The 25,286-nt window shown below is 42.2% G+C and overlaps 2 protein-coding genes across 6 annotated transcripts in view; one reads left to right on the top strand and one right to left on the bottom strand.

Moving 5' to 3' along the window:
• Positions 1 to 16,780, bottom strand: part of LONP2 (lon peptidase 2, peroxisomal) — an 84,609-nt gene extending 67,829 nt beyond the window's left edge. For 2 of the 3 annotated variants that reach the window (XR_015144986.1, XM_086349470.1), the window contains exons 1-5: positions 16,460 to 16,780; positions 7,636 to 7,870; positions 5,649 to 5,780; positions 4,246 to 4,368; positions 2,035 to 2,198 (exon numbers count right to left, since the gene is read on the bottom strand). Coding sequence is in view for 2 of the 3 variants with exons in the window: in XM_086349470.1 (XP_086205596.1) it covers positions 2,035 to 2,198; positions 4,246 to 4,368; positions 5,649 to 5,780; positions 7,636 to 7,870; positions 16,460 to 16,692 (887 nt within the window). In the remaining variant the exon portion in view is untranslated. Of the gene's footprint in view, positions 1 to 2,034; positions 2,199 to 2,745; positions 3,057 to 4,245; positions 4,369 to 5,648; positions 5,781 to 7,635; positions 7,871 to 16,459 lie in introns of those variants that run through there. The other variant, XM_086349471.1, reaches the window with a different exon arrangement.
• ABCC11 (ATP binding cassette subfamily C member 11) overlaps positions 13,952 to 25,286 on the top strand; it is an 87,499-nt gene continuing 76,164 nt past the window's right edge. For 2 of the 3 annotated variants that reach the window (XM_086349469.1, XM_086349467.1), the window contains exons 1-2: positions 13,956 to 14,112; positions 24,165 to 24,307. In XM_086349469.1, coding sequence (XP_086205595.1) covers positions 24,209 to 24,307 — 99 coding nt within the window. In that variant the 5' untranslated portion in view covers positions 13,956 to 14,112; positions 24,165 to 24,208. Of the gene's footprint in view, positions 14,113 to 24,164; positions 24,308 to 25,286 lie in introns of all 3 variants that reach the window. The other variant, XM_086349468.1, reaches the window with a different exon arrangement.

Below are 25,286 nucleotides of genomic sequence, written 5' to 3'. Positions count from 1 at the left end.
TTAATGAATGTACAGTGCAGCGGTGGTTCAAGAAATTTTGCAAAGAAGATGAGAGTTGTGAAGATGAGGAGTGCAATGACTAGCTATGGGAAGGCGATAATGACCAATTAAGAGCAATCATTGAAGCTGATCATCTTACAACTACATAAGAAGTTGCCGAAGAACTCGACGTCAGCCATTCTATGGTCATTTAGCATTTGAATCAAATTGGAAAGGTAAAAAAGCTTGATAAGCAGATGCCTTCTGAGCTGACTGCAAATCAAAAAACTCATAGTTTTGAAACATGCAACAACTTCAAACCATTTCTCAGTAAGATTGTGATGTGCGATGAAAAGTGGATTTTAGATGACAACCAGGGATGACCAGCTCAGTAGTTGGACTGAGAAGCTCCAAAGCACTTTTCAAAGCCAAACTTGTACCAGAAAAAGGTCGCAGTCACTGTCTGGTGGTCTGCTGCGCGTCTGATCCACTACCGCTTTCTGAATCCTGGCAAAACCACTGCATCTGAGAAGTATGCTCAGTACATCGAAGAGATGCACTGAAAACCGCAATGCCTGCAGCTGGCGCTGGTCACAGAATGGGCCCAATTCTTCTCCACAATTGCCCAACCACACAGCGCACAACCAACGCTTCCAAAGTTGAACCAATTGGGCTACAAAGTTTTGCCTCATCTGCCATATTCACCTGACCTCTCACCAACCGACTACCACTTCTTCAAGCTTCTCGATAACTTTTTGCAGGGAAAATGCTTCCAACAACCATCAAGAGGCTGAAAATGCTTTCCAAGAGTTCACTGAATCCCAAAGCACAGAGTTTAGTGCTACAGGAATAAGCAAACTTATTTCTCATTGGCAAAAATGTGTTGATTGTAATGGTTCCTATTTTGATTAATAAAGATGTGTTCTAAAACTACTATTACTTTTGCATCAACCTAATAAAAATCTAGGTAATAAAAAGATTATTTTGTTTTAAACAGATACTTGCAAACTAGCACTCTGATCCTATCCTTGAAATATGTAAGGCCTTATCAATATCTGTATCTCATAGGAAGAGTCTCAAGTCAATTACCCAGTGATTTACTTAGGTGCCTAATCATGTATAATACAATAATTACATATTGTCTTGTATCAGAGAGAAAGCTCATCAGATATTTAATTAAAATAATGCACTTCCATAATATATGCAGTGCTTAGTAAAGTGTTCTGTACATAATAGATGTTCTGCATTTGTTAACTAATGTCAGAGTCACTGTAAAATACCTCAATGACATTTACTTATGTTCTTAACTGTGCCTCTCAGAAGTCAAATCTGTAGTTCCTGATCATACATTTAGGTTGATTACAATCCACTCATTAAAAAAATGCAATACAGTCAGAATGTTATAAGTACGGAAAGAAAAAATTGGCTTTAACCCTGAGATTATCCAGAAAATGTGATCAACTCATGTACCCTATTCTGTCAGCAAGGTTCCCCTGTACTTTATCTTGAATGAAAGCAAAAATGATTGTCCCTGCCTCCTAAAGTTAATCTAAGGACGAAAACAGTGATGTGCAAAGAACACAATGATCGCATAAACATTATTTCTAAGTAAAGTATGGCCTTAAGACTATGTAAAGGCAATAGTGACTTGTGCCTGACAGCATCCAGTAGATGGAAAAGTTACATCACTTAGTATATTCAGCACTCAAGAAAAAGAAAATGCTCAACATGGTGTTGGTTCAGGAGTATTAAGAATCAGATTCTGATGGAGGAATAAAGAAGAGAAAGCACCTCACAGATCACCGCTACAACCTGAGAATTAGGAAAGCCATAAACATAAGAAATATAAGCGATAAAGAGATAACAGTGGAAAGGTAAGATGAATAGAGTGGTCCATAACTATACTAAATATAAGGGAAAGGAGAAAGATAAAAGACTATGAAATGAGAGATCAGCTTTGTAACACAAAGTAGCAGATTCACTTCCATGAGCAACAGTTTTTAACGTTAATAAGCAAATGAAAATCCTAATGAACGAACAGCTTCTACAACCTACCTTTTTATCTCTTTGACACAGACTTTGTGGGCCTGTTCCGGCATGCTGGATGTCCGTATCTTTTTCTCCAGCATGACAATGTCATCGTTATCTTCATCCTCATCCTCGTCCGCTAGAGCACCTGGGACATGTGTAATCCTTCTCATAGGCCGTATTGCGATGACCTACAAGATAAAGCAGGAATGAAAAACCGCGTGCCCAAGTAAACTGGGGACGAAGCACCGAGCGGCAGGAGACATTTTTACGGGTAGAGTCTAAAGCTTTAGGAACTGAAGTTCAGAATGATGAGGAGGAACATGAACATATGGAGGGAGCAGAATTTAAAAAGCAGATGAAGATGAGATGGACGTGTTTCTTCCATACATGCTAACACTACCAGCATGAGAAGAAAAAATTCAAGAAATTGGCTACTAGTAATGATGAAAACATCTAACAATTGTCTCTTCTTGGGCTACTACAGCAGCCACTATTTTCTTGATATACTTAATGACTACTCATCATTTGGCAACTGAATAAATTCCATTTTCTCCCTACAATACAAAGTTTCTTTTTAACATCATTAACCTTTCAGCTACTGCCTCTATTCTCTTCATCTGTAACAAGCAGAAAAGTCTTCAGCCTTTGAAAATGTTTTAACTTATCTATGGTTTTTTCCAATTAACTATACACTATTTCGGAGAAGGCAATGGCACCCCACTCCAGTACTCTTGCCTGGAAAATCCCATGGACGGAGGCACCTGGTAGGCTGCAGTCCAGGGGGTCGTGAAGAGTCAGACACGATAGCGACTTCACTTTCACTTTTCACTTTTATGCATTGGAGAAGGAAATGGCAACCCACTCCAGTGTTCTTGCCAGGAGAATCCCAGGGACGGGGGAGCCTGGTGGGCTGCCGTCTCTGGGGTCGCACAGAGTCGGACACAACTGAAGCGGCTTAGCAGCTTAGCAGTATACACTATTTACTTCCCTTGTGATGTTCTGCTTTTCCAACAAGAGGCACTAATCACCACTTCCTCTTCCCTTCTGGTTACTTAATAATTTGTACTTTGTACTTTGACTTTTGTCTCCAGTGTGCTGAAACTGTTCCCTGAAACCCAACAACAGTCTCCTCTGCCAAGTCAAATGGTCTTATTTAAGCTCTCCTTCTCTGTGACTCTCTGCTGCTGCTAAGTCGCTTCAGTCGTGTCCGACTCTGTGCAACCCCATAGACGGCAGCCCACCAGGCTCCCCCGTCCCTGGGATTCTCCAGGCAAGAACACTGGAATGGGTTGCCATTTCCTTCTCCAATGCATGAAAGTGGAAAGTGAAAGTGAAGTCGCTCAGTCGTGTCCAACTCTTAGCGACCCCATGGACTGCAACCTACCAGGCTCCTCCGTCCGTGGAATTTTCCAGGCAAGAGTACTGGAATAGGGTGCCATTGCCTTCTCCACTCTACCATGTTTTAAAAACCACCTACTCTTTTGAAATTCTCAACTCATTAACACCATGAATCAACTCTAGCTGTTCCGGGAGCAAAATGATATACTGGCATTTAACTTAAAGGCCTTAGAGTTTATTTAACTTATGAAATTACCTATTTAATACAGTCAAATATAAAAGTTAAAAACATCAAACAGCAAAAATATAATTTTATAAAAACAGAAATATTAAACTAAGACTAACAGTTTGCACAAATGAAAATTGAAACGTTTATAAATTAAAACAAAAAAAGTCAAGTCAAAAACTTAAAACAGTACGAAATAATTTTTAAAAAGCCAAAGTATGGCACAACACATTCAGTCAGTCCTTTTAGAAAATAATTTTGTGGTATGCTCTTAATAAATACTGTATGCAGTGGGAAAAAAAATCATACTCAAAGACAGTCGTCATGGTTATTAGTTAATTTTTAATATATTGAAAACATCACACACACAGAAAAAGAAATGGCTTAGTAAACTATCCCTTTCAATGAGTATCAAAATGAAACATGAGAAAATGTCTACATGCTTCAAAGGAAAAAAAAAGTCCAAACATGGAGAAGGGGCAGAGGGAAACAAACTAGAATTCAAAATTTTATCAGTAACTTGGGTGAAAGAGACAACGAACTTGTTCTTCTTTGTTCCTTTCTTTATTCCCCCAATTTTTTTCTTAAAAAAAAAAAAGAAAACAACTGAACCTTACCTCACACAGAAACAACTAAAGAACCTAAAGAAATGGGTTAAAAGGAGGATTTACCCGCTTATCATCATCTTGCTTGTGTTTTCTGGTTTTCTGAAGCAATTTCAGGCCTTCGATTTGTCTGACAAGCAGTGGTATGGTCATCTTGAACCGTTCCTCCAGACTCACAGCATCTAAAATCTGAAACGTTACAGCATCTCTCTCTCAGAAATACATGCTCCAGAAATAAGGCAGTCAAGACTCATGACTTAAACTGCTAAGTAAAAAAGATAACACCTCTCAATATTCACAGCTACACTATGGCTAACACAACCAAATTATCAGCAAGGTCATCTGACATAAATACCAGAATCCGAAAACAAAGATAAGAATAACAGTATCTTGAGTTTCTATTTAAAAGATGAAGCCAAGACATTGTTCCAAGAGCAAGAACAAAACACATTTTATGTCAAGTCTTTCCCGGGAATTATCCTCTGAAAGCCCAGATGTGTCTATGTAGGAGTCTAAACAAATTATAGGTTCAAAAAATTTAACATTTTACATACACAAGAGCCTAGGAACATTTTAACCAACCTCCAAGAATGATTTGAGTGAGTAATGCTCTCTGGTTCCTCAGTAAAATGCCCTTGCTAAGCCCAAGCTAGGTCAGTCGGGAGAAATCCTGCGTTCTCTGCTCCTACCAGCTAAACCGAATTCTTGTGTTTAAACACAACCTATCTGCATTAGTCGCATTGGCTAGTATAATTGTTAGACTTAAGCATTAAATAAACTGACGAAATAAGGAAGGTAGTTTAATGTTCTCGGAAGAGTCAATAAAACAGATCGCTTAAAAATAGTACAAAAATAAGTGTACAGGAAAACTGTTATAGTTTGGAGAATGTGAAGTCGCTCAGTCATGTCTGACTCTTTGCAACCCCATGGACTGTAGCCCACCAGGCTCCTCCATCCATGGGATTGTCCAGGCAAGAGTACTGGAGTGGGTGGCCATTTCCTTCTCCAATAGTTTGGAGAAAAGACATTCAAATCTAAGAATCCACATTTGGATTATTTTTCAAGTGTCTTTTAAACTCATTTCACTTTAAACAAATAGAAGTTGAAAACCATAAAAAAAAATCATAGATAACACATCATAGCTGTGGTTTCTGTAAGAAACACGAAGAATTCTAACAGTGCAGACTTATTATATACAAGGGAAAGGTCACAGCTCCACATTTTTAAAAAGTCATTCTCACTTAAACTTTTTCCTAAGTTAACAAACTACCAGTACTGATAATGCAAAGGCAAGAACTGTCTGGGTACACAAAAATGTAAAGCAATCACTTTAAAGTCAATTTAAGTGTAAATGTATCTTAACTACTTCTGTGGGTCTCCAGTATCTCTTACCTGAAAGTCAAAACTTACTACCTAGATCTGAATAAGAAGTGACAAAGCAGCGTGGCATTCCAGAGGGGAACACTGACCTGGAGCTTCTCTTTGTTGCTTGTTCGGATAATTGATGTCAGAATGTCTGGTAAAGCTTCCCTTGGAAGACTATCTAAAAGACGTCTCAATTTAGCAACTGCAGGGACAGACATATCCAACATTTCAACCAACTACAAAGGGAGAAAAAAAAGTCCTTTTTAATAAAATTGGGCATTATTTGTGATTTTAAAAAATCAAATTGTCATACAGGTTTAAGTTTGGGTCACAAAGAAAGTCCTTGCTTCCGAACAATCACTGATTATTAGGGTCCAGGCATTTTTACAGGACTCAAAGGAAAAGAGAAGTATAGTTAAAATGTCGATTGGAATGAAAAGCAAAAATGGCTCAAAAGTGGGTAATAATAATGTTTATAAAAGTGTTTGTAAATCAGTGATTTTATTTTAAAAAAGTAAAATTTATAGAAAAGTTACAGTAGTATAAAGAAACTCCTTCCCCTAATAAACTCCCCCTAAATTCATCATCGGTTAACACTTTGCCACATCTGCTTTCTCTCTCCCCAACTCTACACACACACACACAACACACAAATATTGCTAAACATGTCAGAATAAACTGCAGACATCATGACCTTGTTCTTAAGAATAAGGATACGTATTCTCTTACAGAGTGTAATTATCAAATTCTGGAAATTTAACATGGCTGATTATGTTAACCAGTCAGTAGCTGAAATACTGTTTTTAGTAGAACACAGGATTAGTCAAAATTTGAGCACTGACTGAATGACTTAAAAAAAAAAAAAAAAACGAGTTCCAGGGTATAGCCTGGAGTTAAGACAGATCAAGCTCCAGGCAAACTTTCGGTAACTGTGATATTCAGTGGGGCTGTTGATAAAGCTCCCCTTGCCTTTTGCACGATGGTGGTGTAACTGTGGTGATGTTATAAAAATTCCTTGAATGCCATTATAAAATCTTAACATATTTAAAACTTTCTGTTGATTTAAAGTGGGGAGAAGTAAAGTATAAAGAAAGAAGCTATGATGCTATGTCCAAGAGAGGAACTGAGACTCAGGGATGATCGCTCAGGAAAAGGAAGATAAATTCTACTTTCCCCTTAATCGCCTTCATTCCTAAATAGCATATTCACTTACTCTGGTTCTCAAACTGAAGCTTCTCTCTTCAAGTAGGTTTTTCCTTTCAGTTCTGAGAGTGGATGTAGTTCAAAATTCTCTATGTTCCTGTTGTTCACCACACTAGAAATGTGTCCCTTCAAATGCCACATCAAGTACAAACACCACAGGCTATGAACACCTGCCCTACACACTTTCAATAGTCAATAGAGTTTATAATCAAGGCCTTTAGACACTGCCTGTCCCACACAGTTTCAGCTTAGTCACTGGGTTACATCAATAGAACACACAAGACTACATTTTGTAATATACTTCAGTAAGATCTGAAGTGAATAAAAGCATAAAAGCATATGCTTTGGGGGTGAGGGGAGAAGCTTTCTGCTCAATCGAGAATTAAAACTCAAACCTAGAATTAAGGAGTCCAATGTTTAATGTACACCTAATGTGTGCATCCCTCCCAGAATTCTAGAGGATCGAGGTTTCAACCACATGTGAAACCATGGACTTTATCTTCCACACCAGCCACAGTGTGATCCTGACTTCTGAACCAACGTGACATATAGTGTGCTGCCTAGATCTTCTAGTGACAAACAGCTTCTGTTCAATATTTTAACATTTAAGATTATTTAGGTTTAATAACTATCTGGTGTGGAGACACTGAAAGTTACAAGGAAAGCTCCAGAAACACTCTTTGGAAAAATTTTAGAAAGCGTTGGCTAGCATGTCCTAGAAAAATTGAGATATAAGCCCAGACAAAAGCAATTTGAAATCAATATATCACTAAATCTTCTAAGCACATACTGCCTGAACACTTCACCACTCAACAAATTTATCACATCTTATGGTAACAAAGAAACCAAAGAAAATAGAATTTTAAGGAAACACTAAAAGCAACTCACTTGTACCGCATATTTGTAAAACTGTTCGGATAGCTCTCCGAGCTCCTCCCTAGTCTTACAGGTATTAGGGAACTCCTCCAGCCGGTCCAACTGTTCCACCTCGGCAACAGGATACGGCTTCTCTTTCACAACCTGTATGATCTGGAAGCGGCACAGGCCTGTTATCAGCAAAGTATAGTGGGGCTTGGGCCAGTTACTGCCCACAACCTGGACTGCCAGTGCAGCTGTCCCAATCCTGAAAAACACACAGAACAGCAGCGTTACAAATGCTCGGTATGCAGGGCAGAAACTCACCTCAAAAGGTTTGCCTTTTCTGAGAAATTCATCAAAAAGCAAAGAACATCTAAAGTGCAAATGAATTACTTCTCTATTTCATTCAGCATCCAGTGCACTGTCTGTTGGGCTTTCCTGGTGGCTCAGTGGTAAAGAATCCGCCTACCAATGAGGGGGGCTTCCCTTGTGGCTCAACTTGTAAAGATTCTGCCTGCAATGTGGGAGACCTGGGTTCGATCCCTGGGTTGGGAAGATCCCCTGGAGAAGAGAAAGGCTACCCACTCCAGTATTCTGGCCTGGAGAATTCCATGGACTGTATAGTCCATGGGGTCACAAAGAGTCAGATATGACTGAGTGACTTTCACTTCTTTTCACCAATGAAGGAGATTTGGGTTCAATCCTTGGGTCTAGAAGATCCACTGAAAAAGGAAATGGCAACCCACTCCAGTATTCTTGCCTGGGAAATCCCATGGACAGAGGAGCCTGGCAGGACTACAGTACATGGGGTCACAAAAAGTCAGACATGACTAAACAGTAACAACAGCACGGTCTGTTAAGTCCCTACCACCTGCTATGGTGCCATCTCATTCTAATTAGATGTTTTAAGAATTAGGTAGAAATTCCTAAGCATTTGGATTATTTAAACATAAAAACGTAAAAGCTGTTGAGATTTACATAGTTTAAATTAATTTTGCCAGCTGGGAATGAGGTAATCTTTCACCAGAATATACACTAGCATTATGAAGTCGCAAAGAGTTGGACACTACTGAGTGTGCGCGCACACGCACACACACACACACGCACGCACACACACACACACACACACACACACTCTGCTGCTGCTGCTGCTGCTAAGTCGCTTCAGTCGTGTCCGACTCTGTGCAATCCCATAGACGGCAGCCCACCAGGCCTCCCCGTCCCTGGGATTCTCCAGGCAAGAACACTGGAGTGGGTTGCCATTTCCTTTTCCAATGTATGAAAGTGAAAAGTGAAAGCGAAGTCTCTCAGTCGTGCCCGACTCTTAGCGACCCCATGGACTGCAGCCTACCAGGCTCCTCTGTCCATGGGATTTTCCAGGCGAGAGTACTGGAGTGGGGTGCCGTTGCCTTCTCCGCGCACACACACTCTAAGCAGATTTAAATACAAACAGTATGACATAAACCAACCAATCCCTGTTCCAACCAGTTTTTCTTCTAACACCAAACCAGGTTTTTTATGTAATTTGTCTATAAAACTGCCATCAAATCTGGGAATTAACATGTATGCCCTTGAACTCTGAATTTCTAAATGTGGGGCTAAATATCAGAGGCCACACTTATTAGTGGTCTAAGGAGACTTAGTCAAATACCTAGACCTCAGGAAAGTGTAAACCTAGTTCTGAGTGGTAATCACCACACCAAACACTTGATAGAAAGTTACAAGCCTCAGCCTTAGAAAGTCATTTAAGCCTCAGCTCCTTATCATTCAATTCTGACCAAGTTGCATATAAACGAATCCACAGGAAGGAAGCCTCATCCAAACTAAGCTGCAGTAATACAAAGCAGAAAGATCAAGATTCAGAGGTGACTTCCAGATGCCATCTACAGCTAGATTTTCTCCCCTGAGCCACAGGCTAGGTTGTAACTTCAGAAAAGAAACTAAAACCAAAGTGCTCAGCGCTTTCAACACTGGACAATGGTGACACAGGAATATTAAACTCACCCATCTCAAACATACTAATGGCATAGACAACGTGCGCATACTTTAGTGAGATTGCTCATTTCCAACTGCAGTTCATTCTTGATTCCTTCCTTGTAAATGATGCATTCTGTATATAACCTGTAACCTTTGGCTTCCCACCGCCACTCCACTCAGTTTATTCTGAGTTATGCAGATATTTCCTTACCATCCTTGCAAGCATACCACGTGGACAGGGGATAAAACTTGATTTTAATAATAAGTGAAACCAAACAATCAGGAAAATAATTTGGTGGGGAGAAAAAAACATCACGTACTTCAAAAACCTGATTTTGTGTTGCAGCTGCTTTTCTTCAGTCACTAATCAAACAGTAGGTTCTATCTCCCATTCGCTGAAAACCTGCCTAACTCCCTGAGCGAGTTAGCTGGACCTAAACTAGAGACTAATGAAGACTGTAGTTCACGGCAGATGACAACCACAAAAGCTTATATAATGCAGAATGTTTACAGTTCTATTTATAAGAAACACTGACAGATAACAAACTGGATTCCCAGCCTCAGGGGTTAACAGACTAGAAACTAAAGAGAAACCAGAGGGAGATAAGACAAATCCAAAACTCTAGATTAGAAAATAAATTTAATTATTTGGGCTATGTCACTGATTAAAGGTGACATAAAAATGAGTCTTCTCACAAAGCAAATAAAAGTTTTGCTAACTGTAAAAGGAGATGTTCCAAACAGTAAAGTGATTAAGTGGAAAAAATATACAGGGGTTTTCAATGTGAATTATTTCTTACTTTAAATCACTTGTAGTTGACAACAGACCTAAACAAAAACCAAAAGGGTACATAAAAAGAATGCACCCTTTTTAAAGAAGAAACATGATGTGCAAAATAATTAGATGGCTAGAAAGAGACTATTCAGTGAAAGACATTTGGGGTAAAAGCTCTGGGAAGAAGGATGACATTTATGTTATTTAAGATTTTTTTTTTAATGTGGACCATTTTTAAAGTCGTTATTGAATTTGTTACAATATTGCTTCTATTGTTTACGTTCCAGTTTTTTTGGCCGGGAGGCCTGACCAGAGATCCAACCGGATTCCCCTCTAGGCACTGGAAGGCAAAGTCTTAACCACTTGACTTCCAGGTAGGCCCCTAATGCTATTTTAGACAAGCTGTATTGTATGTTGGGCTCTAGGTTTTACATATAAAAATAGGTATTGAATAAACAAAATGTTCAATTAAAACTTTCCTTCTATGATCGAACTATGATACATAAGGCTTGTATCAACTTAGTCATCTTTCTAAATAATCTACTTCTATTACTATGAGCTTTATTGTCGTTTAGACGCAAAGTTAGTTAAGTTGCTCAGTCGTGTCCCACTCTTTGCGACCCCATGGACTGTAGCCCACCAGGCTCCTCCGTCCATGGGATTTTCCAGGCAAGAATACTGGAATGGGTTGCCATTTCCTTCTCCAGGGGATCTTCCCAACCCAGGGATCGAACTCAGGTCTCCCGCATTAGAGGAAGACACTCATGTCCAACTCTTTTGCAACCCTATGAACTATAGCCTGCCAGGCTCCTCTGCCCATGGGATTTCCCAGGCAAAAATACTGGAATGGGTTGCCATTTCCTTCTGCAGGGAATCTTCTGGACCCAGGGACTGAGCCCACCTCTCTGGCATCGGCAGGTGGATTCTTTACCACTGAGCCACCTGGGAAGCCCAAGCCCTTTTTTGCTGTTGGTCAGTCGCCAAGTTGTGTCCAATTCTTTGTGACCACATGGACTGCAGCACACCAGCTTTCCCTGTTCTTCCTCATCTCCCAGAGTTTGCTCAAACTCATGTCCACGAAGTTGGTGATGCTATCTAGCTATCTCATCTTCAGCAGCCCCCTTCTCCTGCCTTCGACCTTTCCTGACATCAGGATCTTTTTCAGTGAGTTGTTTCTTTGCATCAGGTGGCCAAATTATGGGAGTCTCAGCTTCAGCATCAGTCCTTCCAACGAATATTCAGGGTTAATTTCCTTTAGGATTGACTGATTTGATCTCCTTGTTGTCCAAGCGTCTCAAGAATCTTCTCCAGCACCACAATTAAAAAGCATCAGTTCTTTGGTACTCAGCCTTCTTTATGGTCCAACTCTTACATCTGTAATGACTACTGGAAAAAAACATAGCTTCGACTATACAGACCTTTGTTGACAAACTGATGTCTCTGCTTTTTAATGTGCTGTCTAGGTTTGTCACAGCTTTCCTTCCAAGTAGCAAGCGTCTTTTAATTTCACGGCTGTAGTCACCATCTGCAGTGATTTCGGAGCCCAAGAAAATGAAATTTGTTGCTGTTCCACTTTGTCCCCTTCTATTTGTTATGAAATGATAGGACCAGATGCCAAGATCTTCATTTTTTTAATGCTGAGTTTTAAGCCAGCCTTTTCACTCTCCTCTATCACCCTTAAGAGGCCTTTTAGTTCCTCTTTGCCTTCTGCCATTAGAGTGGTATAATCTACATATCTGAGGTTATTGATACTTCCTCTGGCAATCTTGATTCCAGCTTGTGAGTCATCCAGCCCAACATTTTACATGACGTACTCTGCACAGAAGTTAAATATGCAGGGTGACAACATACAGGCTTGAGGCACTCCTTACCCAATTTGGAAACAAGTCCATTGTTTGATGTCCGGTTTTGTTATTTCCTGACCTGCATATAGGTTTCTCAGGAAACAAGTAAGGTGGTTTGATACTCTGATCTCTTTTAAGAATTGACCAGTTTGTTGTGATCCACACAGTCAAAGGCTTTAGCATAATCAATAAAGCAGTAGATGTTTTTCTGAAATTCCCTTGCTTTGTCTATGAACCAATGGATGTTAGCGATTTGATCTCTGGTTCCTCTGCCTTTTCTAAACCCAGCTTGTACACCTGCAAGTTCTCGGTTCACATAGTACTGAAGCCTAGCTTGAAGGATTTTGAGCATAACCTTGCTAGAATATGAAGATAAGGATAGCTGTGGTCTATTTGCCAACCACTTGCTTTTTTCTTTTCTTTTGTTTAACTTAATTTACTTGGTCAGGCCTAAAAGTTGGCTTAAAACTCAACATTCAGAAAATGAAGATCATGGCATCTGGTCCCATCACTTCATGGGAAATAGGTGGGGAAACAGTGGAAACAGTGGATGACTTTATTTTTGGGGGCTCCAAGATCACTGAAGATGGTGACTGCAGCCATGAAATTAAATGATGCTTACTCCTTGGAAGAAAAGTTATGACCAACCTACATAGCATATTGAAAAGCAGAGACATTACTTCGCCAACAAAGGTCCGTCTAGTCAAGGCTATGGTTTTTCCAGTGGTCATGTATGGATGTGAGAGTTGGACTGTGAAGAAAGCTGAGCGTCAAAGAATTGATGCTTTTCCATTCTGAAGATCAGCCCTGGGATTTCTTTGGAAGGAATGATGCTAAAGCTGAAACTCCAGTACTTTGGCCACCTCATGCGAAGAGTTGACTCACTGGAAAAGACTCTGATGCTGGGAGAGATTGGGGGCAGGAGGAGAAGGGGACGACAGAGGATGAGATGGCTGGATGGCATCACTGACTCAATGGACGTGAGTCTGGGTGAACTCCGGGAGTTGGTGATGGACAGGGAGGCCTGGAGTGCTGCAATTCAGGGGGTTGCAAAGAGTCGGACACGACTGAGCGACTGCACTGAACTGAACTTGGCTTGTGGGATCTTACTTCTCCAACCAGAGATTGAATCTTGGGCTTCCCTTATGGCTCAGCTGGTCAAGAATCCACCTGCAATGCGAGAGACCTGAGTTCAGTCCCTGGGTTGGGAAGATCCCCTGGAGAAGGGAAAGGCTACCCACTCCAGTATTCTGGCCTAGGGAATTCCATGAACTGTATAGTCCTTGGGGTCACGAACAGTCGGACATGACTAAGTGACTTTCACATCACTTCACTTCACTTCACTTCAGAGATGAAGTATCCCAAAATGAAGAGGGACTGAGCAATCAGTACTATGAAGAAAGGAAATGCTACTCATTTAAAACAAAGACTGGAAGACTGGGAGAAGACTGCAGAGCCATCTCGAAATGTCTGAAGACACTGTGCAGGGAATGTTAAATTACTGTCCATTTTCATTAAGAAAACAATGAGCTTCTGAGGAGTCACTAAAAAGACAGTCCAATGAAGCAGGGTGGCCTGCGGTGGCAGGAGAGCCAAGTTCCACACTGGGGCTAATCAAAAGTAGGCAACATGCCTACACACCAACATGCAAAAAAGGGACTGTACTGTTCAACATGGTTGAGGAAGTGGTTCAGCTAAGTCAACATCTGACCCTGGCACTTTAGGACAAAGAGTCTGGGGAAACAAATGATCACCGCTGTTCCTTGAAGACTGAGGCACCGTCACCTGGATGGTCTAAAGGCAGCAAGAGACAGGAGCAAAGCCCTCGCTGTGCCTCTGGGGTCCTCCTACAATCTGAAACAGTAGGTAACTGCGGAAGGGCAGATTTGCGCATTGAAACAGAACAACGTTGTAAGTAACTCAATACTTGTAATATTAAAGCTCTTTTAATTTTTAAAATAAGAGCATTTAAGGCTCAATTGGGGAAAAAAAGACACTGGAACCTAATATTAAGGAACACAGTCTACATAAATTTTTCAAGTAGCAAATAATATTTCTAGGTTAATGAGATGGTCTAGGATTCAGATGTAATGCTGAAATTCCATCAAGAATTTTCAATGTCGGTTTTCTAAATTAAATGATTAAACTTTAGCATTGCTACTCATTTAAAACAAAGGCCAAAATAAGAACAGCAAGAACCACGTTACACCTCATCTGATTATTAGTGGATAACTTCCAAGGAGGATAATTCAGATAGAATCATACCAACAAATAGTCACTCAAAACTGAAACACCACTAACTCTACTTTCAAAATTCACAGTGTATCCATGAGTAATCAAAAATATCTTTGCATGAGCACACTGGCCTCAACTAGCAATTAAGGACCTGTGCACAGAAAGCAAAAAATTATGGGACTACACAGAGGCTTAAGGAGTGGGGTCATGTGTAGGAAAACCAGAATCCAACACAGTTTATCACAGTTTACTGAAACTTGAAATCTGTCAGGGGACTTCCCTGGTGGCCCAGGGGTCAAGACTCTGCCCTTCCAATACAGGGAGCGTGGGTTTGATCCCTGGTCAGGGAACCAAGATCCCACATGCGGCCAAAAAATACATAAATAAATAGAACTGTGCGGAAAGCGAATCTCTGTTTTTAAAAAGGTATCCAATTTTACTCAAGCAAAGCAAAGCAGATCAGATGGAAACCAAAATGTTTTCCATGCTTGAGAAAGGCGAGGCTTAAGGTGGCCCAACAAAGGATTGCTCTGTTTTTGTTGTTTTGTTTTAGGAGGGGAGGGGAGCTGAGGGGAGGGGAACCACATCTCTGAGAATTTGAGTAAAGCCATGGTCTCCTTTAAAAAATGTATATAATGAAAAGAATTTGGACAAAAACAAGACATTCCTAACCCTCTCAAAATCCATTAAGTATACCTAATTTTAAAAGAGGTAACTGTAGATGAAAGAGGAAGGGCTCTAAACCTTAAACATCTCAAGAAGAGTTAAGGACAGGAGGCAAGAGCTTGGGAGGCTTGGTGATAACAGCATCTGTTGACAGCATAGTATATACCAGCTCTGTCCAGTAGAAATATAATGCCAACCACCTATGTAATTTGAGTAGCCACATTAGAAGAAACAGATGAAATGCTAATATTTTACTTAACTCCTAATATCCAAAATACTACCATTTCAACACTTAATCTCTATAAAATTAATCAACAAAACACTTTTCATACTAAATTTTCAAAATTTAGTGTGTAGTGTACACTTATAGTACATTTAGGATGACCAACCATCCTGGTTCATCTGAACAAAGGGGTTTCCTGGGACACAAAAGTTTCAGTGCTAAAACCAGGACGGTCCCTGGCAACCCGGACAACTGGTCATTCTAGGATCTCAATTTGGACAAGCCACATTTCAAGCTATGCAGCTACCCACGGACAGTACTAGACCGTGTAAGCATTTATCCAGGCCAGCACAAAAAAGACCACATGTGTGATCTCACTTCTTCATCACACACCTAAGAGGCAGATGCTGTTAGTTTCCAAATTACAGATGAAGAATGAAATAAGCACAGGTTCCACCTGTCACCCAAAGTCACACAACTAGACAACTAGGGTCACGGTGTAGGGGAATCGGTGAGCTTGGGGTGTAGGTGGTGAGCTTGGGGTGTAGGTGGTGTAGCTTGGGGCCTAAGAGATGTTGAGATATAAGAATAGAGGGGAGACAAGGGGAAACGTGAACAGGGAAGGCCCTTTAGGAAGGAAAACAGAAGAACCGAGGGGACGAGAGAAGGCGGGGGTTGGAGGGTGGGGAAAAGACAGGGAGTGTGGAAGAACAGATGGCTTCCTCAATAAAGAAACGGTGCAATATAGGCTGGGACGGGGGGAGAGAAAACCTGACGGAGCAAGTATCTCAGTCAAGAGGACAAAAGAACTGGGAAGAAGGAACAGAAAGAAGGGCGTAGGGACAGGGAAGAAAGGAAAGAAAAGAGCCGGGCGGGGAAGGTTAGGCGCACTCTTAGGAGCCTGAAGATCCAGGGGGCGGGAGGGAAATTCACAACAGATGGTGAGCAGCTAACTGTGCAGTTTTCACGACTCCGTGGGTCAAATCGTTTAACGGTCACGAGGCACTGCTGTCACCGCCTGTCTGGCACGGGAGTCGTCTGAAGAGGCGGGGGCCCCCTGCGCCCCGCGCCCCGAGGCCGGGCCGGTCCAGGAAGGACGCCGCGCCGCCGCCGCCGCCGGGCCGTCCGGCCTACCTGTGCAGCGGCGGCAGGTCCTGCGCGTCGCTGGCCGGGTCGGGCGTGTTGGGGATGACGCCCAAGATGGTGCTCTGCAGCGACGTGCCCTTGAGCAGGCGGCTCCGCACCAGCTGCAGGTTGCGGGCCGAGTCCACGCTGGTGCGCATGGTGGAGCCGGGCAGCAACACGCCCTCGTGCGTGAGCAGCAGCGGGAGGCGGCTGGGGATCTGGATGGGGCTCACGGACGACATGGCGACACCCCTCCGCGCCGGGAGAGTCCCCAAGAGCCCGATGCCCGGCTTCGCGCGGCCTCCTCGGCGGCGACCCAGGCTCTGACTCGGGCGCGCTGCCGCTTCCGGTCCCACGCGCCCGCTCACCCGCCCCCAGCCTCCGCCGCCGCCGCCGCCCGGCGCCGTACACACGCGAAGAGAAGCGCACTCCGCCCGCCGATGACCCCCGCCTCCCCGCCCTCTGTTTTCTCTGGAGTTTCATTCATAGCTGAGCTGTGTGCCCACCAATGGTCCGTGTGAATATTATCCACTTGAAATGTTTGTACCTTTCTATTCGAATTGATTTTAGATGTACAAAAATATACTAGGGAGTTTCCATGTACCTTTCACCCAGCTTCCCGTGTAACCATCTTACACAATCATGATTCGACTCTAAAAACCAAGAAACTAATATTACTGTTACCTAATTTATGAATCTCCACAAATTTTTCCGGTTTTCTCACGTGTCCTTTTTTCTGGTCCAGGATCCCACTTTTTATTTAGATAAAATATCACCTCAATCTTTTTTCTTTTTTCCTTCAAAGCTTTGGTCTCTTGTTTTGTAGAATGTCGCTCTCTTAGGGTTTATCTGATGTTTTCTCAAGATCACATTATACATTTTTGGCAGGAAGACCACAGAAGCGATGTGCCTTAGTGATACATTGACGGTGAAACATCTTACCAATGATGATTTCAACAGTGATTAGGTTCCCCACTTTAAGGTACTATTTATCTCATTATAAGTAAGAGTCTGTAGGGAGTTAAGTCTACATTTATCAACTGGAATCTGTAAGAAAAAACTGCCCCATCTCCTTCATTTATTTACGTATTCTATTATTTTTTATGTTAATATGAACTCAAATATTCAATGTTTTATGGGTTATCATGCAATGATATCATGTATTTCGTTGCTCAAATTTTTTCACATTTGGCCTTTGGGAGCTCCTTCACCCCTGTGAGGAAGGTAGCACTATCTCCTTTTTATAAATGAGTAATTGAGATTCAAAAAGGGTAAACAGTTTAGTTATTCATGATTACAAGGCTATTAAATAGCAGTAGGGGAATTGAATTTGACTTGGTTTTGGCTGTAGGTTGCAGAGGGAAATTTTTCCCCAAATAAGAAGTTCAGCAAGGTTCTCAGAATCCAGGAGGGAATTGAAAGTCAAGTCAACATGCGTTTCTTGAGGGCCTGCTAGGTACAAGTTCCTTAAGCACCACTTGGCCAGAGGGACAGACCCACAGGTGGGTGAGTCTGATCCAGGAATTATTTGTTTCTGTATGTGAAGTAGGTAAGAGAAAAGAGAAGACAGGTGTCCTAGCCGCTGTGCTGGAGACAGAAATTTGGGAACTCAGAGTCTCCTACCTAAAGCTCTTTCTCTGTCGTGATCCCACCTTTTATTCATTCACCAAACAACTATTTTCTGAATGCCTACTATGTAATGGATGTTATTTTAGATGCTGGGGATACATCAGTGAACACAACAGACAAGCTTCCTGCTTTCATGGAGCTAACATTCTGGGAGAAGAAACAGAAAATAAGTAAGGAAAATCCTTCTGGATGGTGATATGCCCTTCAGATGGCCAGAGCAGGCCTCACTGAAGAGTTGAGCTTTGTTTGAATGGAGCCCTGAACTGCAGCCACACAGAGGTTGTGGGGTGGCTGCCAAGGGAGTGCTATTCCAGGCAGAAGGAGTGGTGATGGCAAAGGTTTTCTGACTGGGATGGATTTAGAATGTTTGTGGAGCATGCTCCTGTGATTTGCTGAGTTGGAGCCTGGTGAGGGAAGCAGGAGAGAAGTGGGTGGGGTGGGGTGGGGTGTAGAGAGCTCAGTAAGGAGTAAGGAGTGGGGGTCAGGAATCTGCTGAGGAATTTGGGTCTTACTCTGAGCTTGGGGAATACTTTTTCAGATTTAACGTTTTCAAAAGGTCATGTTAACTGCTGTGTGGAGAATGGAACACAAGTGTTTAAGGTCAGTTAGGAGCTGGTTGAAGTTGCCCAGGCAAGAGGTGATGCAGACTCAGACCAGAGCAGTATATTCAAACCATGTTTGAGTGTAGCTTCAACACAGCACGCTGATGGGACTTCCCACCAGGGAAGTAGCTAAGAATCCACCTGCCAGTGCAGGGGACATGGGTTCCACCTCTGGCCTGGGAAGATTCCGTGAAACGGGCAGCGAAGCCCATTCACCGCAACTACTGAGCCAGAACACTAGAGCCTGAGCTCTGCAGTAAGAGAAGGCACCTCAGTGAGAAGCCTGCACACCACAGAAAGTAGCCTGTACTCAGCAGCAAAGCCCCAGAGCAACCATAACTAACTAACTAACTAAAATAAAAACAGAAACAGAGCATGCTGATGGATTGGACATGACAAGTGAAGGAGAAACAGTCAGGGCCTGAGCCTCGAGGGCCTCCAGAGCAGTTGTGCTGATCAGCAGGAGATCTTGGCTCCAACCAGCATGCTCTGCATTGCTCTCTGATGGCACTGGGTACCTGACACTGTGATAGGCTCTGGCGGTGAAGCAAAGATAAAAACATGCAGGACCTAGCTCCCAAAGAGCTTAGCTTTTCACCAAGACTTCTCCAAGGACAAGGGGGAATGTCCCCATTTTTTCAGAACTTCAAAAACCATCTTATAAACCTTGCAGTATATTTTCTGAACACACGTTTAATGCTTTTAACATATACTCTCCCTAACAACAACAAGCAATATGAGTGTCTAGTCACATAGTAATAGCTGGATTTATTTTAAAATACAATTGCATTCCATGCCATGGAAGGTGTGGTATGGCACCGGGTCCACATTTAAGTTGCTTACTTGATGAACACCTTCTTTCCACCCCACCCCTGAGGGATGGGGTATCTCTGTGATGGGGTGCCAGTCCCCTTGGGAAAGCAGCAAGAATCTAAATGTGAGGTCTCAAGTGACTGAGTGGCTCTCCTGGTTCCTTCTCTAACAACACTGCGTCTACTTTCTTCATTTATCTACCAAATACTTATTCCACCCTGGTGTAAAAGGCCTGAGGTAGGCAGTAAATAAATAAGCCCCCAAAGAAATGGCAATTTCAGAAAGTGATAAGTAAAGGAAATCTAATAGGAAAATGTGTAGAAAGTGCTAGAGAGAGGAGGACAAGATGAGGGAGGCAGATCTGGGAAGGTTACCCTGTGAAGGTGGTGTATAAGCTGAAACCTATGTGATGAGGAAGGCCAGGCTCTGCCGGGGAGCTAGGAGGAGCATGCCCTTGACAGACGGTAGACAAAGGCCAAGATGGGAAGGAGCTTCCCAGTTTCTGGAACAGAGATGATCAGGCGCTGGGCTGGAGGGATTCAGCAGTCGAGCAGATGGCCAGGGCCAGCAAGGGGCTCCAGGAGCTCTGAGAACTCGCCCCCAGAAAGCTTTACCCAACTCCCCAGGGAAGGGAAGGGAGAGGAACAGGAGAAATAAAGTCTAGTTCTCTCAGCTTCTTCAGGCCTGGCTTGCCGGTGCCTCTGCCCCTTGCCCTGAGCATCTCCCCTACCCTCTGCTGCCCTTCTGGCCTTGGACACTTTCCGGCTGGGAAAGTGTTCGGAACAATGAGGAAAGAAACCAGTTCTTCCAGAAAGATCACCTGCCTCCAACGGCCCTCTCCTGTCCACAGGCTGTTTCACCATGTGCAAACGGCCGTGAACTAATCCTGAGTCTAAACTAACCCTAATATTGCCTCTCCCTGGGAATGGGGGAGCACAGAGCTGGAAGTATCTGCCTCCTTCCTGGTTTATGCCCAGTCCTGACCTAGACCCCAGCCTGACCACAGTGATGGGCTTGTCACTAACTAGACTGAATAAACTTCAGCTCTGTCTTCTTCCTGAAAGGAAGTTGGGAAGCCAGGGAACTTTTCTTTTTTCTGGGATACCAAAGGAAACCCTGGAGGGAATTCCTCTGGCCAGTCCAGGAATCAGGGGTGGGCCTCATATACATGGAAGGTGCCCCAAGCCAATATGTGACTCAGTTCCAGTTATGCTGAGAGAGCAGCTCGTGTCCTATAAGCATATCCATTATACACATTTGCATTCCCTTCATTTGCATTTGGAGAAGGCAATGGCACCCCACTCCAGTACTCTTGCCTGGAAAATCCCATGGACCGAGGAGCCTGGTAGGCAGCAGTCCGTGGGGTCGCTAAAAGTCAGACTCGACTGAGCGATTTCACTTTCACTTTTCACTTTCATGCATTGGAGAAGGAAATGGCAACCCACTCCAGTGTTCTCACCTGGAGAATCCCAGGGATGGGGGAGCCTGATGGGCTGCTGTCTATTGGGTCACACAGAGTCAGACATGACTGAAGCGACTTAGCCGCAGCAGCATTGCATTTGCTTTACTTTTCCCTGTTACTAATTTCCTGGATAACATCTATATTTCTATATGGAGTTATATCTTTGAAACCATCATGTATCTCTTTGCAGGTGTATACAAATAAACCAGATTGGCAAATCATACTATAACTGAAAGGTGAGAAAAAAAAAATCTAATTTCTGTATTAGTGCTCCAAGAATCTGGTCTTCCTCATGAGTCCCTACTTGCCAGTTAACTAGGAGAACATAAATGTTTAGGCTCACTGTTTTAAAATACTGGTTTATGAGGACTAATTGTCAAATTTTCAGGAATTTTGAGAGCCCAGTTGTTAAATACAAATAGTATTTAAATTATTAAACTTACAATTAATTATATCAAAGACAAAGATAATGCTCAAAAATCTATCACTTCCTAATTATTTCACTATATTTACTTTTTATACTTTTAAGTTTATTTACATCTACTGTAGATAGGGGCTTCCCAGGTGGCACTAGTGGTAAAGAGCCCACCTGCCAATGCAGGAGTCGTAAGAGACACAGGTTCTATCCCTGGGTTGGGAAGATCCCCTGGGAGAGGGCTCAGCAACCAAGTCCAGTATTCTTGCCTGGAGAATCCCCATGGAGAGAGGAGCCTGGTGGGCTGCAGTCCATAGGGCTGCAAAGAGTCAGATACCTCTACTTAGCTTGCACACCCACTGTATTTGTACATAGAAATACTGTACAGTGATTTCTTAATGCGCTTCTCTTCCCAACATGTTGGTAGCTTGAAATCATCCTTGATGGGAGGACTTATACCACAAAAATCAGCAAAGGCTACATATCTGGATTTGTTTTTATTATTTTATTGATTGCCTAGGCTTAAGAAATAAATGCAGGAAATGTTAATAATTCAGATTAACAAGTGTATTGCCTGTAGGCATTACATTGTGAACAGCACAAAAAATGAGAAAATCCTCTTTCGGTATCTGGAAACTCTTCAGCAGTTACATGGGTTATTGGCAAATGAGTGAAGATGCAACCAACATAGTCTTGGATGCTTCAATTCCCTCTTACTTGTTAACATAAAGCACAATGTCAAGTTACAGTTGTGTTGGAACTACATTCACTCACCAGTTGCAATCACAGGTTAGTTGTAGATGCACACGTTTACCAGCACACCATTGACAACACTAAGACAGTCCCTTGCCAGGGTGCATGACTTGCAATCTAGAATTTACTTCCTCCCCCTCCTCCATCCCAGTCCCTCCACTGAGCACCTTTGTGTCTTAGTAAATAAACTGTAAGCCAGTATACCATGATTCTACCCCCAGGGCTTCCTTCCACTGAATCAAGCCAATTTCACTTTAGGCTGCTCTGACAGAGAGAAACTGGATTCTTCCCAAAGTCTTAAATAAGAGCTACCTGACACCCTCTCTTACCTGACATACCTCTTTTATTTTAAAGTTTTCCATCACCCCTGAAAGGTCCACTTCTATCCTCACATGCAAGTACACTCACCCCTCAGTTCAGAGCTGGGATTTGTTCCAGTCCCCCTGTGGATTTGAAAATCCAAGGATGCTCAAGTCCCTTATATAAAATAGTGTAGTATTTACATATAATCTAAGCTCATCCTCCCATATACTTTAAGTCATTACTTATAGCTGTAAATACAATGTAATGCTATGTAAACAGTTTCCTTTGCCAACTGAAGCTTTCCTTTGGGGAATACTGAGATTTTCTTTTATTTTTCCTTAATATTATCTATAGTCAGTTGGTTGAATTTTGATTGCAGAATCTATGGGTACAGAGGGCTAACTGTATACTTATGGCCTGGTGCCATGGCTGGGGAATCTGTCTTATAGGCTCTATAGGAGAATTCCAGAAACTGAGTCCACCAGATTTGGGTGTGATTTGCTAAAAGGAAGTGAGATGAGAGGGAATGGGATAAAGGAATTTAGAGAATCTTCTCCCAAGACAATAGGCTAGTCTTCAAGTCTGTTTACTTGAAACACAATCCAGTATTTGAATGCCAAAAGCTATATCTGAGCAGGAGGACTGACTACATAATTTGTGGGACCCAGTGCAAAACGAAAATGTGGGACTCCTTGTTCCGATTGTGAAGAATTTCAAGATGGTGGTGGCAGAACATCTGTAAGTCCATCACAAGCTGGGGCCCGGTGAGACACCCATCACACCCCATGATGCCAGCCCTGTCATACATTTTCTTTCTCTTTCCATTCCTTCAGAAACATTACTGACTACCATCCCCTCTCCTGCCCCAGGCACATGGATGTTCTGAGAGTGAATCATATATTCACAAAGGCAAAATGAAAAGCAAATTAATATATTTTTTAGTTATTTAAATTTCCTAAATCAAGGACCTGGTGGTCCAGGGGCTTTGACTTGAAGCTTCCAATACAGGGGGCCCGAGTTCCATGCTTGGTCAGAAAATTAGATCCTAAATCCTCAAATAAGATTTTGCATGCCTCAACTAAAGAAGCCACATACTACAGCTAAGTCCTGATGTGGCCAAATAGATTTATAAATATTTTCATAAATAAATAAATGTCCTCAGGCATACCCAGATCCACTCCCCTGAGTCTGAGAATGGCAAAATCACATTTCTTTCATTTATTTATTCATTCATTCACCATTGATTTACTGAATATTGCCCTCCTCCTAGGGGATCCCTAGGCCTGAGGGATTTAATAGTAAGCAAAGCAGACCTGTCTTTGTCCTTGTGAGAGTCTCCGTTTAGTCCAAGAAATGAACTCTAAAAAATCAGTGATTCACCTAAATAGACAATTATAGACTGGAATAAAAGAAGAGGCATGGTTAAAGAAGCATGGTTTAAAAAAAAAAAAAAGAAGAAGAAGAAGCATGGTTTTACGAGCAAGCCTTGAATATATTAAAGAAGATTGACCTGGCCCAAGGATGTAGGTTGGGAATGGGTGGTTTGGGGTTTCCCTGGGTGATCTTAGGCTGAGCCCCAAGTAGAAGTTTAAAGACAGGGAGCCAAGCCCATTCCTAACAGAGGGAAGAGCAGGTGCTGTGACGACAGCCCCCCCGGACACTCCTTCTTGAGCGGTATCCCCCTCTCCTGGTTGCTTGGGGTTCCATCTAAGCTGTTCTTACCTGTTGCCTTTTCAGATTCTCTGATTCTGGGAAACAAAGAATTGGCAGTACACCTGAAAATGACCAGAAGGAGGATGTACTGGGTCCCCAGGTCTTCTGGTGGCCTTGTGAATCTCGGCTTGGATGTAGATGATGACATGGTTTCAGGACTTAGCTATGTAAGTAGATCTCCTTTGCATCAAAACACCAGGAAACTGAGTTCAAAGGGTACTGTCAGTGGTCATAAACTGGATCAAATTTTTTTGGTCCCCTATTTATTCAATTTTGAGTTTTTTAAAATGAAGCTCTGGCTTCTACAATTAGATGAATCATAATTGTTGATTATGATGCATGTTCATGGCTCATACAGCTGTCTCCCACTACCCTCCACTCCCCACCCCATTTCTGTCTCTCTCACTTATTTATGCACTTACTTATACTAATATGATAAGCACCAATAAATCTACCACCAACTTACCAGTTCGGACCTTGACCCCATTACATTCCCAAACTCTCCCTGGTTCCTTCAGGAACCACTATTCTGAACCTTTACCCAAGGATCCCTTACTGTGTTTTCAAGAGAGTATTATTTATTCTATATGAAGTCCTAGAGATAATATACCTTTTTCATTTCAGTGGTTTCCTACTTTATCAAAAGGGTAACATGTAATGTCTTGTGATTTGTTTTTTACTTCTTGATTTCTTTTTAATAGTTTTATCCTTAGAGAGTGACTTGGTTTTGCATTCTGTGGGTGACTAAACATAACACCCTTTCTTGTCTACAGTGTTTATGGCCAGAGAAAAGCCCAGAGAAGTTGAGGGAACTGCCCAGAGTAGGAGCAGAGCCAGAGCTGGGAGCTGGTTATTCTGACACATCACTCATTCCCTACCTGGCAGGCTTTCCTTTATTTATTTTTATTGAGACATAAGTGGCATAAAACATCATATGACTTTCAGATGTGTGATATAATGATTCATTATTTGTATAAATTATGAGAGGATCACCACAATATCCATCACCACTCATAGTTCAACTATTTTTTTTTTCTCATGAGAAATTTTAAGACCTACTCTCTTAACAACTTTCAGATATGCAGTGCAATATTATCAGTTATAGTTACCATGTTGTACATTATATTCCCATGACTTATTCATTTT

This window comes from Bos grunniens, chromosome 18 (genome assembly GCF_055505025.1).
Source record: "Bos grunniens cultivar Pamir isolate PY7600 chromosome 18, Bosgru_T2T1.0, whole genome shotgun sequence".
NCBI classification, from domain to species: domain Eukaryota; kingdom Metazoa; phylum Chordata; class Mammalia; order Artiodactyla; family Bovidae; genus Bos; species Bos grunniens.
This window is presented reverse-complemented; position numbering and strand designations above follow the sequence as displayed.